General features: G+C 38.9%; 1 protein-coding gene across 5 annotated transcripts in view; it reads right to left on the bottom strand.

Annotated features, from left to right (window-relative positions):
• LOC306876474 (TBC1 domain family member 4-like) overlaps positions 1-17,888 on the bottom strand; it is a 36,455-nt gene that overhangs the window by 17,337 nt on the left and 1,230 nt on the right. For 2 of the 5 annotated variants that reach the window (XM_079427666.1, XM_079427668.1), the window contains exons 2-10: positions 7,247-7,855; positions 5,874-5,963; positions 5,074-5,178; positions 4,577-4,709; positions 4,396-4,487; positions 4,187-4,297; positions 3,157-3,279; positions 2,582-2,632; positions 524-732 (exon numbers count right to left, since the gene is read on the bottom strand). In XM_079427666.1, the coding sequence (XP_079283792.1) occupies positions 524-732; positions 2,582-2,632; positions 3,157-3,279; positions 4,187-4,297; positions 4,396-4,487; positions 4,577-4,709; positions 5,074-5,178; positions 5,874-5,963; positions 7,247-7,855 (1,523 nt within the window). The remainder of the gene's footprint in view (positions 1-523; positions 733-2,581; positions 2,633-3,156; positions 3,280-4,186; positions 4,298-4,395; positions 4,488-4,576; positions 4,710-5,073; positions 5,179-5,873; positions 5,964-7,246; positions 7,856-17,888) is intronic. The other 3 variants (XM_079427667.1, XM_079427670.1, XM_079427669.1) reach the window with 2 other exon arrangements.

Below are 17,888 nucleotides of genomic sequence, written 5' to 3'. Positions count from 1 at the left end.
TTTAAATATCAGCCATGTATCAGTTATTGCCATTTACACAAAAATAAACTTATCGGTATCAACCAGCATTATGATATGTGCCTTTCTAAAATCTGTATTTGAAGGGATTTAAAAAATAATAAAAATTAGAACAATTTGGCAGGCTCCATCATCCCATCAATAAAATGCTGATTCTTTAAAATAACAAATATAGATCACAAAACATTAAACAGTAAAAATCACGTAAACATCATATCCTTTAGTTTTAGTAATATTGTAAATGATTTGAATTAGAGCTAAGTCCAGCAAAACACACAGCATGCCACATGCTCCACGTAAGCATTCATGCTAAAATCATTCATTTATCAGTTTATATGTATTGTATTGTATTAAACCATATTTATGATTTTGCATATAAAGCCAACATGCTGTTTTCAGCACGCCAGCACATTGCTGCAACGTTCTGAATATCACATGACTGCTGAAAAACAGATGGAAAGATATGACTTTATCACATGAGAGCAAACAGGAAGTGATGAATTACCTGTTCTGCAGCAGCTCTGGGGCCAAAGACTGCTGTCGGCGCAACGGAGCTTTACAGGCCTGGGAGGAACCCTCAGTGAAGGAGATTTTCTTCTTGATGGGCGGGTGGCTGAAGGTGTGCGCCCGGCGACGGAACTGCGGGGCATCTGGGTCCTCCTCGATGTAACTGGGTGGAGTCCCAGGTGGGGAGTCACCAGGGGAGTCGCCCTGCTGGGTGAACAGAGAATGAACCGGGCCAGTGATGAGATGGACCCAACACCCTGACGCACAATAGAGACAAGGTCTCCTCAAACCTTAAAATCCACAAAGTCAGCTTATCCCAGAGTCAAACCTCAAATTCCAACCACTTGCCAGACAGAAACAAGCAATCTTCTGAGATATGCATGTACAACCTTCAAGTTTCAGATAAAGCAAAACAAGTGACTTGCTTCCAGCTACATCTAACTACTGATTCTCGACTCACCCAGCGCTTTCCCTCTCCCTGTCCAGCCCGAGTCTCGGTTCGCTTCCCCAAGCAGAAGTGGATGTGTTGGTGGTAGCGTGACTGCACACACACTTTGTGATCTATTTTATGTTAATAGTCTGTGTCAGAGCCACATCAGGCACACATGAGCTGTTAGAGGTGGACCGCAGCACAATGGAGGTTTCTGGCTGCTGTTTACTGTGGTGGCTATAGGAAGGGTCTCTCTTCCTCACTCTGTTTCCTGTCCTTGCGCTATGGCAGTTCCTGAACTCATGCTCTCCTGTGAGTCAGTACACAGTAGGGCCAGGAAACCAGCAACGGCTGCACAATGCTCTCTCTCCTTCCACTCACACAAATCACAAACGCTGTCCACTTCCTACAGCTGCCTACAGCTAAATTTGGGAAAAACAAATGATCCAAACAGCATAATAGTGCTCTTGGCAGGGTAACACAAAGGGAATGGGAACCTTTATACAGCCTAAGTTTGATCAATTTGGGACCAGTTGGCTAAAAGTAATTGCACAAATGGATAAGAAAAGAAAAGTTAGTTCTGAGGATAAAGTAATAACAATTTTTTGTGACTGATCATAGTTTATGGACACGACTTAGTTTGATATTTTTTGTTATAAAATGCATAATTTTCCAACTGGGGTTTGCACAAAATTTGATCGATGAATTTCCATGATTTTTCCAGTTGTTTTTGATTTTTTTTTTTTAATAATTAAAATAGACATTACTATTGTTTAGGATTAAGTTTTATGGAGTATTTAGCCTATGAAATATTTTAGAGCTGAGCCTAACTAGACAAATGGATATTCACTACATAAATTGAATGATATTCATATATAAACTTCCCTGACATTCCAGGTTTTCCATTACCTTATAAACCAAATATTTATTCTATTTTTAATCTTTTTTTTCATTGTGATTACTTTCTTACTATTTTTTTTTTTTAGGAGAAAGTAGTTCATTTGGACAACATGGGAGCAAATTATGAAAGAATTTTCTTTTTTGGTGGATTATCCTTTAAATCAGTTATTTTCATCGCTGATTTAGATTTACTATACGATAATAATTCTCAGAACTGATTCACAGTACATATAGAACATGGAAGAGAGCCATGAGCAAGGAGCTGCTGCATTCTATCATGTGATTGAGAGCTGAGGTTTAAGCACGAGAGATTGTGCTCACATTGGCAGTGCCTCTGAAGCCATGTGAGGACCCCGTGGGAAGGAAGAGCTGACTGATTTGTTTTCTATGGAGACGTGTCCAGCTTACCATCACACACACACCTCACATTTCACACCCCACGGACACAGTGAGATAGACAGGGTCAAAACAAGCCACCCCCAATAAGCAAGACCTCCTGACCAGGCTGACAAGCCAGATTCAATCATATTACACAAGCTGATGCTGAAAAACATGTAGTGTATCATAACACAGCATTGGTATTATTTTCAGCATGCAGTGGTAATTGACACCACAGAGACATGCTTGCTGGCAGGGCAGAACTGAGATGAGATTCTTGGCAGGGAGAGAACAAGAGCTGGGGTTAAAATGACAGATCCTGGTGTTCACGTGTTGTGTGATACTCACGCGGTCAAAACTTCCCATGCTGCCGAGACGCATTCGCATACGGTTGGCCCCCTAGAGAAGAAATATTTAAGAATTAAAATATAGAAACAACAGCAACCTGCTTGAATGTCAGGATTTACATTTACACACTTTAAAGAAATAAAACTAAACTTCTTTCATCATTTAATCAACATGTCATTCATTATGGATGATTATTCATGGAACACAAAAGAAGATATTTTGAAAAAAATGAATGCTGCTCTTTTCCATGTAACAATATCAAACAGTGACCATCGAAAAAATTATCTCAGTTTGAGCTCCAGTGTAGAAATTCATACAGGTTTGGAACAACATGATTGTGAATTTAATTTTTAGACAAACTGTTCCTTTAACTGAACACACACACATCTAATGGACAATTCAGGCTTAGCTTTATCTTTACACATAGATATTGTTTTGTGAGTAAATACAGCAGATGGTTGATTCATTATAATACTGTACACATACAATGGTATTATTCAGTACAAGGGTGGGGTAAATGGGTCAATCCCCATTCATAAACTACTAAGACATAGATGCACAACACACACACACACCCTTGAGAAGATGTTCTCCAGGGAGCTTGTCAGAGAACTCCGGGCTTTGTTCTTCAACACGTCCAGTTTAATGCGGCCCGCAATGGAGTTATCAGAGGTCACGGTGCTGCCAGAAGCATTCTGCTGTCACACAAAGGTATAAAGGGAGTGAGTAAGTAAGAATGAATGTGCCATACAACTAGAGATTTTTCTGAGAGATCCGTGAAAATTGTGTTCTGCACTCTGAGACATTTCACTCAATAGATTATAAAATTATGTAAGAAAGACCACCAGGCATCAGGGATCAAATCGTCACTCATCTAAAACAACACTGCCACAGCAAACACAAGTGAGCTTTAAGCACAGATTGAATGCACTGGAAATCTTGCTAACTGCGCCTTTTTTTCCCAGTAAACCATTGTATCCACTGTAGAATTTAAAGGTGGACAGTTCATGATTTCATTGTTTCCATAGCACCTTATAAAAACTGTCTTTATGCACATATGTATTTTTATTTTTGGAAACTGATATTTCTTTCAGGATTCCTTGATGAATAGAAAGTTCAAAAGAACAGCATTTATATGAAATATAATTTTTATCTATCACGCTTGATCAATATACAAACATACATACTTTATAACATGAATATATAATATGTATAATTATACATTAATTAATACACATTAACTAGTAGCCAAACAGCAAAGCTAAGTGGTATCAACAGAAAAGGAAATTTATAATGTGCACAATAAGACCAGGATTCAGGAATATAAAAAAAGTAAATAGGGTTAATTTTGATTTCATGTCAACTTTAAAAGCAGTTAGAAATGTTTCCAAAGGCGAAGTACGTCCATTTGTCTAGAACATACCACACACTCAGAAGGGCATCTGCATTCATTCAGGAGCTCTGTTCTAATCTATAGCTGTATTCAGATGACACTTCCAATCTGTCTTATCCAATTAGAGAGAGGTCACAGTTTCATAACTCTGCAAGGCAGCGTGGGTGGGCGAAGTAAGTGGTGCATTTATGTTGTTTTTATAGTTATGCTACCTGTGGGACCTCTCCAATATGAACATGAGACTTCTGCTTGGCCTCGCACAGCTGTCGGAGGTGAAGAATCACAAGCTCGTTTTCTTCATGTTCGGATGCTGGCTTCATTTTCTAATGCATGAGAAAATACAAACTAAATATGCAATAAAGAATTGAAATTCAAAGATATTTAGTTACTTTGTCTGCAAAATTTCTCCTTGTGTGCCTACCTGCACCCGCTCGAATATGTTGACCTGCTCGTTGTCGCTCAGTTGGGACAGGTACTTCTGAATGGCTAGTTTCGCCCTGGGAGGATACAAACCTGGGACATTGAGAGAGAAACGCACTGGAATATTGTGCTAAATGTGGGACAAGGACATTGAGTGAGTTGATGGAAGCTGGTGGCTGTACCTTCTATTCTCTCACAGAGCTTGTGTAAATCATGCATTGGACAAGCTTCACACAATTTGATTTGGTTCTTAGAGCTCTGCAGAGCTGCTGCTGTGGTAAAGGCTTGTTTCAAGGTGAGCATTACTTCATCGACCTGTGAAAAGCATTTGCAGACAAAAAAAATGGTCAAATACATTAATGTTGTCAGTAAAAAATATCTTGGTTCAATAAGTGAAAAACATATACAGCAATAGACTTACACTGAAAATGATTATTTTATAATAAAACATTATTTAACTTGTGAAGTTGTCTAAATTGTCATTTTGAAATGGGACAATATTTCTATACATTGTGTGCAAAAACATAGGTCTAATATTCATGGGTGGCATTGAGCTCGGAGACAGATCAGCATACTAAAGGCAATATCCACAAAATCGGCAAGGGAAAGTTATTGTAGCTTAGGATAAATAATTTATCAGTGTGGTGACAACAGGTGCTGCAAACAGGTCAGGACTCACCAGAGACTCACTAGCGCACTGGAACACGTAACACACATACTGGGCTGGGCCAGACTCCACCAAATCCCGACAAATAAAGCCAAAGTGATCTGTCTGTTTTACACCCTGCAGGCACAAAAAACAACATCCGTGAATGATAAATAAACATATGGAGCTGCAAGTCACAACAACATAGAGCAGCAAAATTATTCACTTTATAAAACAAATGAATCAGCCTCTGAAATCTGATTGGATGAATCAGAACATGTTCAGAACCGTGCATCAAGTTGCTACATTGTGTGGCAACTGTGAACAGCTTAGAGTTAGTCTAATAAACTACTCTACTTGGTGCAAGAATTGTTTAACGTGATTATTGTTGGTAATACACAGAATTGTTATTTATACTGAACATTGGTGTTATACAACAATGAACCCAATAAGCATTTAAAGATGTGTTTTACAGTGATTTTACCAAATAAAAATGCATACAAACATCCCTTAACTATAGTAAAATAACTGCAACTCATGAAACTGAGTGACTTCTTGCCTTGATATTAGGATCACTTCAGTGTGTTTACACATGCAAGACTAAGGAAATATGTTTTTAGTGTTTGATCTTTTTATGAGAATTTCAAAATCAAGACAAATATTCTAAGGTAAATTTGTAAAAAAAAAAATTTTATAAATAAATCTGGTACAAAACCTCATGTCAGTAGCTTGGTAATTGTTTTGAATAGCACTATGTGATGACATTAAATAAGAGCGGGAGAAAGAGATTATCTCTAAAACCAAACAAACCTAATCCTTACACACACACAGACCTGTGAACAGGATGAGATGTCCTTAAAATTCTTCTCCAGAACCACAGATTTAGTGTCAGGGCTGATGAGATTCACTTCAAACCGTCCAACCTGCACAAAAGAGCCATTTCAGAGCATACTTTGTTTATTGAGAAAGAAGCAGCAGGAACAAAAACAAAAAAACATCAAGCTAAATGTCCGATAACGGATAACTCAACATGCAGTGTTTTTTTTTTTAAAGCAGTATTTGCATCAAAACCATTTTACTTATTAACAAGGTTGCAGAAGCTGCAACTGATTTCTTAACCAAATGACCGTAGAGACACCTATCCTTGAAAAATGTTTAAAAGGAAAACGTGTGACTGCATGACTGTCATGCATGCTAATTAGCAAAATTTAGTGCTTCACCTCTCAAAGAGATTTGAATGCGTAGGCCTGTTTTAAATGTTAAAGGGATAGTTCATCCCAAGATGGAGCACTAAAAACATTGTGTTTCAGAAAATGAAAGTCAATGTGGTCCAAAGTTACGGTGACCATAAGTGCCATTTTTCAGAGCGTTCAGAAACATAAGGAACCGATGTCATACACCGATCGGTCTGCACACACAAACAAAGCCAAATCCTAGATATTTTAGGCAATATAGAAATCCTGGCCAGGATGCGTCCGGGAAAAATGGCACGTATGGTCACCCTACCAAAGTTGTTTTGAACTCCATCAACCCTCTATGCACACACTGGCAATAGAATGGCCTTTGGCTAGTACATTTTTTTTAACCATTTCAATTTTTTTTTTTTGGCCATTTAGATTTAAAACTGCTCTTCCCATGCCCTTAAATGAGATTACGCATTCTTTCCTGTCAAACACTAAGGCTAGAACCTAGTGTGTATGCAGCCTGAAGCAGGACACAACATACAGTAAAAATATAAACTTATTCTTAACCTAACTGGTGAGTGAAATAGCCGATGGCTAAAGACAGACATTATTCAGTAGTCTAGCAAGAATTTTAGAAAGGTGCATTTGTGAGTGATTAACTCGCAATGTAGAGGGTTGTCTATTAATTTCACTGTATTGACAAAAACAGTTGAAATTTAGTTGGTTGACGTTTTAACGCCACGCCACCTTCCTTGACTATTTTCATGGCTGAGATACTATAAAACTACTATAAAATAAAAATACTATAAAAGAGCCATTTAAAAATCCAATTTTTTTTTGAAGTTTGCTTTGAATAAAATCTCTAAAATGAATTGACTTTCTTCGAAAGTGAAAAACAGTCAAAAGACTTATTAATATCTTTTGTATTCCGACATGAGTAAGAAAGAATTTCCATTTTTGAGTCACCTGTCAAGGTTTATGAATTCACAGACTAAAAGTAAGTGTGTTTCTGCATGTAGTACCTGGAAGAGCATTGTGCGATTCTTGTCAGCATCAGACGGCTGCACGTTATTGGGCGCGCTAGCGTGTCTCCTACGTGTTGACCCCTTGCCCGTCTCTCTAGGCCTTTTCTGTAGGCCGCCCGCCAGGCTATTACAGCGAGTACGAATCTCCTGCTGCTCTGCAAAACCGGAGTCCTGAGTCAAGATAGATTCAGGAAAGGTCCCTAGTAGGCTGCCCGTACTGGATGAGCTAGTCATGGCCAGATTCCCATTGCCCATCTCAGACAGTTCTTCCTCATTTAGGTTGGGCTCAGGTTCATCGACTTCACAAAGGGAGGAGCTTAGAGGGTCGTCACCCATAATGAACTCCACTGGGGCCTCGGTGGAGCTGCGCTGGCCATTGAGGAGCCGCAGACGCTTACGTTCAATCTCATGTTGGCGGAATTTGTCAATACAGTCGTCGATCAGCGTGGAAGGGGCTTTCTTATGGTTGACTGTCACTTTTCCACAGTACAGCACTTCAAATTTCTGGGAGTTGTAGAAAGACTCGTCACTCTCTTGCTTGGGCTTGCTTTCCTCCTTAAGAGCAGTCTTGGACACCTGTCTAATGCTGCTAATAACCTCAGGCACCTGGAGAACAGTTTAAGACATTAGATCAACAATAAAAATATGAAAGGCAAACAAGGACAAAACGTCCATAACAAGGCTTAGTTGTTATGTTAAACTTTTGCAGGGAGACATGCAGGTTGCATAACTAACTAGGTTCAGACCCTGAGGAACTATTTAGGAGTCAGTAATACAAACACCAAGGCAGACTGGCAATATAAAAATAAAATAAAAATAAAAAACAGCTGGAGGAACCTGAGAGTGCATTAAAGAAGCCAAATGGATATAAATCTATCAGACGGGCCTCCTCTCTGGTATCTGATACTACTGTCGATCAGTTAGAATGAAACCTAAAGCTAAGAAAATCAGATCTCTGTTTTTGTACACCTGAACATCAGTAGGAATCTTTTGAAACTAGGTGCAAGGGCATAGGTTTGATTTAAACAGTGGTTAAGACTTTTTCAAATCAGTAACACTATACACACAAAATAATTACAAATCCTAAGTACTGTATATTCATGTTTTTCTTTACAGGATCTTACACGCATGTTTCAGAAAAAAAATCACAAAAATGTGATTAAGACTTTTTATAGGATAAATTGTAAGAGGTTTGTAAGTTCGATTCTTGAAAAATTCTAAATATTTTAGATTTTACATAAGTACATTTTTTCTAAAATTCAAGATTTAAGACACAGTGGACACTGTCCTTTCTTAAAGAGGATATTAACCCTTTTTTCAGAAAGTTATCTTCAGGAATTTAAATTCAGCTGAATTTTTGTCTTCACAACAATATTGAGAAAAAAGATACAAACATTCTTAAGAACATTTTGCATTTTCAAACACATTTCCTAACTTTACGCTTAAGTTTGGGGGGAGGGTGTGAGTTAAGAATTTCATTCTTAAGAAAAGTTCAGTTTTGCCAATGCACCATTTTTGGAAAACTTGACATTCTAATTAGCTTTTTTGATGTGGCTCCTCAATGAAAGGCACAGGACAGTAAAGAAATTGTGATTTACAGCAGTTGGGGGTTCAGAACTGAAGCAGCATTTAGATCATTCCCAACCCATGCACAGTCACGAGCTAGACAGTCCTTTGAAACACTTAAGTGAACTTTTTACGGGAAATAAAATTTTAAATAAAACAAATTAAACACGACATGAATTACATTTAGTAGATTTATTACATTTAGCTGCAGCTGGCAGGGATTATTCAGTAGCCTCTTAACTTTGGTAGGGCCATGTCCCTAATGTTCATACTCAACTCTGCATTCATATTTTTGGGTTAAAATCTGGTGTGAATGTCAGATATTTTGTTTTTGGATTTATGGTTCACTCAAAACTTACGAGACTGTAACATCTTATATCAGTTTCTGTGAGGATATGTGCATTCCTAACAGGACTCATATAATCTACAACAATGACAAACCATGGTTCACTGCAAAACTCAGAGAGCTCCGTCAGGCGAAAGAAGATGCTTACAGAAAAGGGGATAAAGTCTTGTACAAACAGGCCAAATACACACTGGAAAAGGAGATCAGAGTGGCAAAGAGGAACTATTCTGACAAGCTCAGGAAAAAATGATCTTCCAGTGATCCTGCTTCAGTGTGGATAGGAATATCCACCAGTTGATATCACCAGTTACAAGTCACCATCGTCCAGTATTGTGGAGAATCAACACCTGGCAGATGACTTGAACAAGTTCTTTTGTCGTTTTGAAAGATCACCCCACACCTGAACACCTCTCCACACAACCATTCACACCTCCAGCAACCCCTCTCTCCCCCACACCTACGATTCAAATCAGCGAAGAAGATGTGTGCCAGGTCTTCAGGAAGAACAAAAGAAGGAAAGCGCCAGGTCCAGACGGTGTGTCACCAGCCTGCCTAAAAATCTGTGCTGATCAGCTGCCCCCCATCTTCACACAGATCTTCAACAGATCACTGGAGCTGTGTGAAGTCCCCTCATGCTTCAAATGCTCCACCATCATCCCCGTCCCAAAGAAACCCAAAATTATTAGACTTAAAGACTACAGACCTGTGGCCCTAACGTCTGTAGCCGTGAAATCATTTGAAAGACTGGTTTTGGCTCATCTGAAGGACATCACTGGACCCTTACTGGACCCACCGCAGTTTGCCTACAGAGCAAACAGGTCTGTGGATGATGCAGTCAACATGGGACTGCACTTCACCCTGCAGCATCTGGACAGACCAGGGACTTATGTGAGGATCCTGTTTGTGTACTTCAGCTCCGCTTTTAACACCATCACCACGGAAACCCTTCAGAATAAACTAACCCAGCTCTCCGTCCCCACCTCCGCCTGCCAGTGGATCAACAGCTTCCTGACAGACAGACAGCAGTTAGTAAAGCTTGGTAAATTCACATCCAGCACTCGAACCATCAGCACTGGAGCTCCTCAGGGCTGCGTACTCTCCCCACTGCTCTTATCCCTCTACACCAACGACTGCACATCTAAAGACCCCTCTGTCAAGCTGCTGAAGTTTGCAGACGACACCACACTGATCGGCCTCATCCAGGACGGTGACGAGTCTGCTTACAGACAGGAGGTTAAGGAGCTGGCTGTCTGGTGCAGTTAGGGGTGTGCGATATGACGATTTTTGATCGTGCACGATAAAAATGTCTCCACGATCTGCTTTTTAAGAAATATCGTAGTATCGTGCTACAGAACACATTAAGTCAAATACAGTTCTGGCGCCGCCGTCTCTATATACTGTACAACACGACATACAGCAGTAGAGTTACTCTGACAGGACACTGCACTTATTCGCGATCGCAGAAGTACATTATTTGCACACAAGCCTTGCTGGTTAAATGTTTAATTCGCGCGCTGGTCTGACGTGCGCTTTTTCTGAGCGCATACACCTGAAGCACGCGCACTAAAACGCCTGTCTAACAGCGCGAGCGCCTGATTACTCAACTAACTTATCTTCTGCGCTAATACTGTCAAAACACACAAGGTTTACATACAGACTGAGTTGGTTATCTCTAAAATGAAAGTAAATAGTTAAGAGAGAAACGGATGCGTGCCTGTATATTAGATGCGTGCAGCTCTTAAAGGGACAGGACACTAAACATGCTGTCGATTGTCATTAAAGGGATAGTTCACCCTAAAATTAAATTTCTGTCATTATTTACTCACTCACATGTTGTCCCAAACCTCTATTAATTTCTTGTGCTGAACCCAAAAGAAGATATTTTGAAGAATGAGGGTAACCAAACAGTTGCTGGTCCACTTTGACTTTGATAGTAGAAAAATCCTATGGAAGTCACTGTGGACCAGCAACTGTTTGGTTTTCCACCTTCTTCAAATTAGCATTTATGTTCAGCAGAAGAAAGAAACTCATTCAGGTTTAAAACAACTTTTGAGTAAATGATGGTATAAAAATAAAACATTATGACAGAATTGACAGACAGATAACAGAATATTTATTTTTGGGGGAACTATTCATTTAACGTTAACAAAACACAAAGAGAAAAATCACTCACTATTCTTGACTGAAAAACTTTAATACAGTTGCTTTAGGAATTGTTTTATTTTTATATTTGTTCATTCAATTTCATTGAATGCTCCTGCTAAATACACCTATTGTACCTGAAAATAAAAGCACTTTTTTTTTTATTTGTATATTATGTGTATTTGTAATGTGTATCTTTGTTCTTATTTTTTAATAAGAAAGATAAAATAATGAAAAAGATTTTTTATCTTCACCCACTTTGGCCTAAATATCTGCCATGTGTCTTTGTCTTTCTAGTTTGGCTGTAATGCTCAGACAACTTGTAAAACCAAAATAGTAAAACTAACATGACAAAGAATCGTGATTAAAATCGTGAATCGTGATATTTCTAAAAAAAATCGTGATATGATATTTTTCCCATATCGCCCACCCCTAGGTGCAGTCTTAACAACCTGGAGCTTAACACGCTCAAAACTGTGGAGATGATAGTGGACTTCGGGAGAAACCCCCCTGCTCTCCCCCCACTCACCATCATGAACAGCACTGTGACTGCAGTGGAGTCATTCAGATTCCTGGGCACCACCATCTCCCAGGACCTGAAGTGGGAGATTCACATAAACCATTGTCAGGAAGGCCTAACAGAAGTTGTACTTTCTTCGCCAGCTGAGGAAGTTCAACCTGCCACAGGAGCTGCTGAAACAATTCTACTCTGCCATCATTGAATCCATCCTCTGCACTAAAATAACTGTCTGGTTCAGCTCAGCTACCAAGTCTGACCTCAGAAGACTACGGAGGGTAGTCCGGACTGCTGAGCGAATCATTGGTACAACTGTACTTATCCAGAGTGAGCAAAAGGGCTGGTAAAATCACTCTGGACCCCTCACACCCAGCACACTCCCTCTTTGAACTGTTACCGTCTGGTCAACGCTACAGAGCTCTGTGCACCAGAACGACCAGACACAGGAACAATTTCTTCCCTCAGGCAATCCATCTCATTAACACTCAACAATAAACGTGGAACACACAACTATAATACACTATCCATTCACCACACTCACTAATTTGATCTTTATTTTCTATTTTATTTCTAATTTGCACATACTGGACCTGTACATACATAGTTGTTTATATTATATATTGTGTTTTGCTGCTTTGTACATTGCCTTTTGGTTAATTGTTATTATTTTATTATCTGTGTCCTGTCCTGTTGCTGTCTTTCTGTTGCACTGTGGAGCTTCTGTCACTACAACAAATTCCTTGTATGTGTAAACATACTTGGCCAATAAAGCTCATTCTGATTCTAATTCTGATATACCTCAAAATATACTATGACCATGATCTTTTGTGCCTTTGCTTGGCTCAGAAATATTCTGCCACGTCTCTCCAGCTCAAGTGTATACAAGGTTATGGCAACGTTAAATAAAACTGATTTATCAGCAAGACACGTCTTGTTGAGAGAATACAAAAAGGAGTCTGGTGACAGAATTGGGCCAGAAATGAACAGTCTTCAAACAGACACTAGACCCACTCAGACTAGACTGGAAGAGCATGCTTGGCTGGCCTGGTCTACATGACTACCACAAGCCTGGTATAAGATTCAATTCTGAGACTCTGTAAACTGTAGCTACATTAAAGAAAACAAATAGTAGGGAACATGATGCTTTAACAAGAATCTGCTAAAGCAAAAAAACAGTTTCAGTCATGGTTCAAACGAAGGTGACATTTCCTTCAAAGTACGACACAGCAAGCTCTGAGACACATTAGCATGTTGCAAAGTGCACATAGAGAGCAAAGCAGTAGTGTGAACAAGAATCCAGTCGATGCAAACAAATCCAGGAACTAAAGCCTCATAATAGCCACCGAGTGCTTGCCGCATAAAAATACAAGTCGCCATACCAAGGTCACATGGATTACTTGTTCAAGGCAGTAATAGAGAGTAAGCCAAACATAACTGCACACTGTGCAAACTGGTCTATCTTTACAAAGATAAAGACAGGTTTGTCAAATGTACTGAAACCCATGAAAACCTTCACATCAGGCAAACATCAGCAAAGGACATTTGACACATTGCCTTCCCAAATAACTGGCATGGAACTACACCTATAATATAAATAATCTTTTTTATGGGTTCTCAGGCACAACAAAAACCTAACCCACCATATTACATTTCAGCACATAACTTGATATTTAAGATGTGGCTTGTTGAGAAGAAGTGTGCTATTATTTTTCAAAGCAATCAGTCTTATAATTTTCATCTAGCTGACCTGACCTGAGGGACCTGAATTATAAATGGAACCAGAGACTTGAGGCCGGGAAAGTAACCATCTAGAAAACCCTATAAACCACATTATAGTCCACTCAGAATGCCTTAGCAACTGTATAGAAACACCCTGGCAACCACTCAGAACAGGCTAGCATTGTAGCAGCAAGTTCTGCATGGGTAGGCAGCACTTTTCTTTACTTTTCAATTGCTTTTATGCAGTTATTGCAAGATCTTCACAAGGAGTCTGGAGTAAAAATGAAGACAACTAAGACCTTTGTGGTCCACTGCATATCTCTCAGTAAATATGGCTCAGTTTAATGCAAATATTTCATTAAAACCCCAAAGCTAACTTGTGGAAAATCACAGTGCAGCTGGGAGAAAAGGCTCCTTGAAATCAGGAGGAAAAGCAAACAATCATTAAAGCAATCGTCTCCTGCAATGGGCTGCCTGTGTAAGCAGCACAAAGGGAGTGGCTGCTTGTTTTCATCTGACAAATGACTTATTCCCAGGAACACCCAGAGATTTCCAAAAAGTCTCTAACTACCTAGTTTAACCAGCTTGAATAATCTGCCAAAAGCAGATTTTTTTATTTGATAGTGGAAAGGCAATGCATTCTAGTGCTGTTTTTAGGACACAAGCCCAGTGTGCAAGAAAAAGAGAGAAACCCTTTGTCACATTAGCAAGAAACTTCAATGACCTCACCAGAAATCAACGACAGTGTTTTATAAACCCCTAAATGGTCTGAATTATTTAATTGCAAGATGACGCTAGAACCACATTTAGTCTAATGAATTATTTGCACTGAACCAAACATGTAAGGATGAAAGTAAAGCCCAAAACACACTGCACGATTTTAGCAATCCTATAAGATCACATTGCATGTCACACTGTGTGACATGGATCTAATAAACTTGGCTACGACGTGTGTGTAAACTGCACGATGAAGACACCTATTGACTCGTACAATACAACGCACGTTACTATAAAAGAATAAAACGTCATCAGCATGCGCTAATGGTAAACACAAATAGCATGATAAATCACACTTTAGCAGTTGTAGTTTTTAAGTGTGCTGAAAAAAGTAGAAACAAAATCTTTGGTCGCAAGATCGTGAAAACGGCCGTCTTTGAATCTCTCTCACTGTGCGACATAAGAGCACCGATTAGGAGCCACGATCACAGAAATCACCACGATTGTTTCACGATATCAATCTTTCGTCTGGGACAGCCGAAAATCGTGCAGTGTGTTTAGAGTGTGAATTGCAAAAGCTGTAAAAACAAACATGGTTTATTATACGTTTCATTAGCGTTTCCCATCCGTTCTCTCATTTCTGAATTTCCTGCATCCAAGCCTTGTCATTGCATTTGATGACAGAATATATCAGACTTAAGACACAGGTGTCCTAGCACATTAAGCACAGGTGTAGTTCATTACATTAACTATGAACATGTTTGACAATCAGAAAATGTCCAAATGCTTTGTCATTATTCTGAACAGCACATATATTCTTCTACAATTTAAAACAAACTGCTGTTGTGAAGCATTCTGATGTTTACAGATATATGCCACTTGGGTTTATATGATGTAACCTAATGCAATGGCATTCATACATTTTTCAAGAGCAGATAATTGTCAAACATTTTTGGGCTATGGTGTATAGCTAAAGCTTTTTAAGACTCGAAACCAGCTGAGGAAAATTAAACCTCTTTGATTTACGCATCAAAGCTGTGTGGATTATTAATAGTTTAAACTGATTATTTTACATGTTCTCTTTAAACACAAAGAGCTTCCTGAAGAAATTCCTGCTTTTCATTAAAAATTTATGAAATTCAGATCCATTGATTAGTGCATATGACCTCCTATTTCACAAGGTTATTGCTATTTTGCTTTTGTGATTTAAAGAATGTGCAAAATTTCATCAATGTGCTGCCGTGACCTTACTCCTCATGTTTAAAGGGTTGAAAGGAATTTATCAGAATGCTGTTTAAAAACTAAGATATAAAATTCAAAGATCACTGGTGGCTTCGTAAAAATAAGATTGAAAACTGAGAAAGGAGCACAGAAAGATGGCTCATGTTTTAAGCAGGTTCATTAATTATTTATGAGGATTTTGTTAAATGAATATCTGAAGGCAGGCTTGGTTACGAAACACTACAATGGTTGTGATTATGTACTTTCAGTCTTGCAGGGCCCAGGGGCAAGCTTCATTCAACCTCAACTGAATTAATTACTGTAAATCAGAAGTTTTTAATGTTCCTGATTACATGGACCTCAAAATATGAAGCTCCCCATGCAAAGGTACCCCTTCGTAAAATATAAAAGCAGCAACATAATTTCATTATACTATGTGAAGAATTATTTTTTCCACCACACTGCTAAAAACTGCTTTCAAAAGAAATAAAGAATAAAGTAATCTTCTGAGATTTGACCAGTCTTTAGAAAGCACAAATTAACCTTGATGGCCACAAAAATAAACTGCTCAAAATCTTTTTATTTCTATCAAACGTTTGTGAATCCCCTAGTTTGAAACGGTACCAAACACAATTCACACTAGTCTAAGACAAAGGAAACTCAAATCACCAGTACTAGATGTAGATTGGCATCCCAGGAGTCATTCTAATTATGCTTACCAGGAAGGTATTTAGGGCAGCTGGATAAAATAAGACACTGTGCTGTATTCTGAAACTCTGACTTGTGGGTTTTATCCTGTACAACATTGATTTTGCTTCATACTTTGATGATCGCTCCAAACCGCAAACAAACAGCCGCATCTTAAAATGCATAAACAATGAGCAAAATGCATCAGAGGGACCCCAGCCATTTTTCTTGCCCACAGCATAAACAACACACTACCACATAATCACAGATAATGCTTTCTTTTCATTTCTATCAGTCAAATGAGGCCAGGCATCTGCGTGCACATAGTATATCATTATGAAAGGAAACATAACCTTACTTTGTTGCCCTTACACTGGGTGGGCAATTCCATGCTGAAGGTGGAGTTATAAATAAGGGACCAGTGGGTTCCCCCACAGCATTAAAGATTGAACTGTCACTCCACAGGCATCTAGAAAAGATTGATCGGGCTGCATTAGGAGTAGGAGATATTTATATGGCAAAATGTCAGCCAAGTCAGTCTCTGAACACTGGACACTGTGGACAGACTATAGTGCATGGTAGCACTTCGAAATGAGCCAGCAGCCATCTTAAGACGTGAGCTAAGACACATTCCTCATGGACCATCTAAGCACGTGTTGCTATCCAGATAGATTTTCTTGCATAACACATGACGGTGAAGTATGTTGCCTCTGGAGCTCAACGTGCACTCATAGGACACCAGAAATTTTCCCTTCCTCACATTCACTTCTAAGAACTTTTACCTCTGAGATTGTACAACAATAGTACAAATAGCATAAATAATGTAGCAAGTGCAAAGAAAGGTATTAGTTTTCAACTAAAATTCACAGAGCAACATAAATATATGCTTGTAAATGTGTAATAAAATGCATAGCAAATCATTGCATAAATAGAAGTGTAGGCTTAAATCCATGTTTCATTCAGCTCAACAAAGTGCATTGAACAGGCATCTCAAATATAGCTCAGCAGCAAACTAACATTAGGTTCACATTACAACTAATCTCTAATCAATACCATGAAACCGAGAACTCGGATGTAAGTGCAGTGCTTCAAGGTTGTTAATATTGCTTCAAGGCAGTATGACAGCTAGTGAGCAGAGGAGCGGGAGAGGGGATTTCAATATTCTAAGTGTGTATTGTATAGCTGATCTGATTAATCCTTCCTCTGCATGTGCCAGGAGAGATCTGACCCGTCTTTACATGATGCTCTCTAAATCTAATTCCTCTGGCGCAACGGTGCCCTACATACTGGCATTTATCCAACTGACAAAGACTTGTCAATCATACAGCAGACTAAACGTCAGGGTGCATTGGCACAGACATTGTGAAAGTTCATGTTTGTAAATTATAAAATTGCATTACAAAAATGGGGGGGGGGGGGGTTCAAAGGAATTAAGTTTACTTTTTTCTCATTTGCATTATACATAGATAGACAGACAGACAGACAGACATATATATCTCCAAGCCAGTATCACACTTCTACTCTTGTCAATGTACCATGTGGCCCTCTAAAAAATAATTGTACAAAACAATGATAGTAATTTGCTCCTTGGTCATGGTGCAGGGTATAGATAGATAGATAGATAGATAGATAGATAGATAGATAGATAGATAGATAGATAGATAGATAGATAGATAGATAGATGACTGTAAGTAAAAAAAGTGTGAATATCCTTAAAAAGAAAA

The sequence above is a fragment of the Barbus barbus genome (assembly GCF_936440315.1).
Source record: "Barbus barbus genome assembly, chromosome: 10".
NCBI lineage: Eukaryota > Metazoa > Chordata > Actinopteri > Cypriniformes > Cyprinidae > Barbus > Barbus barbus.
This window is presented reverse-complemented; position numbering and strand designations above follow the sequence as displayed.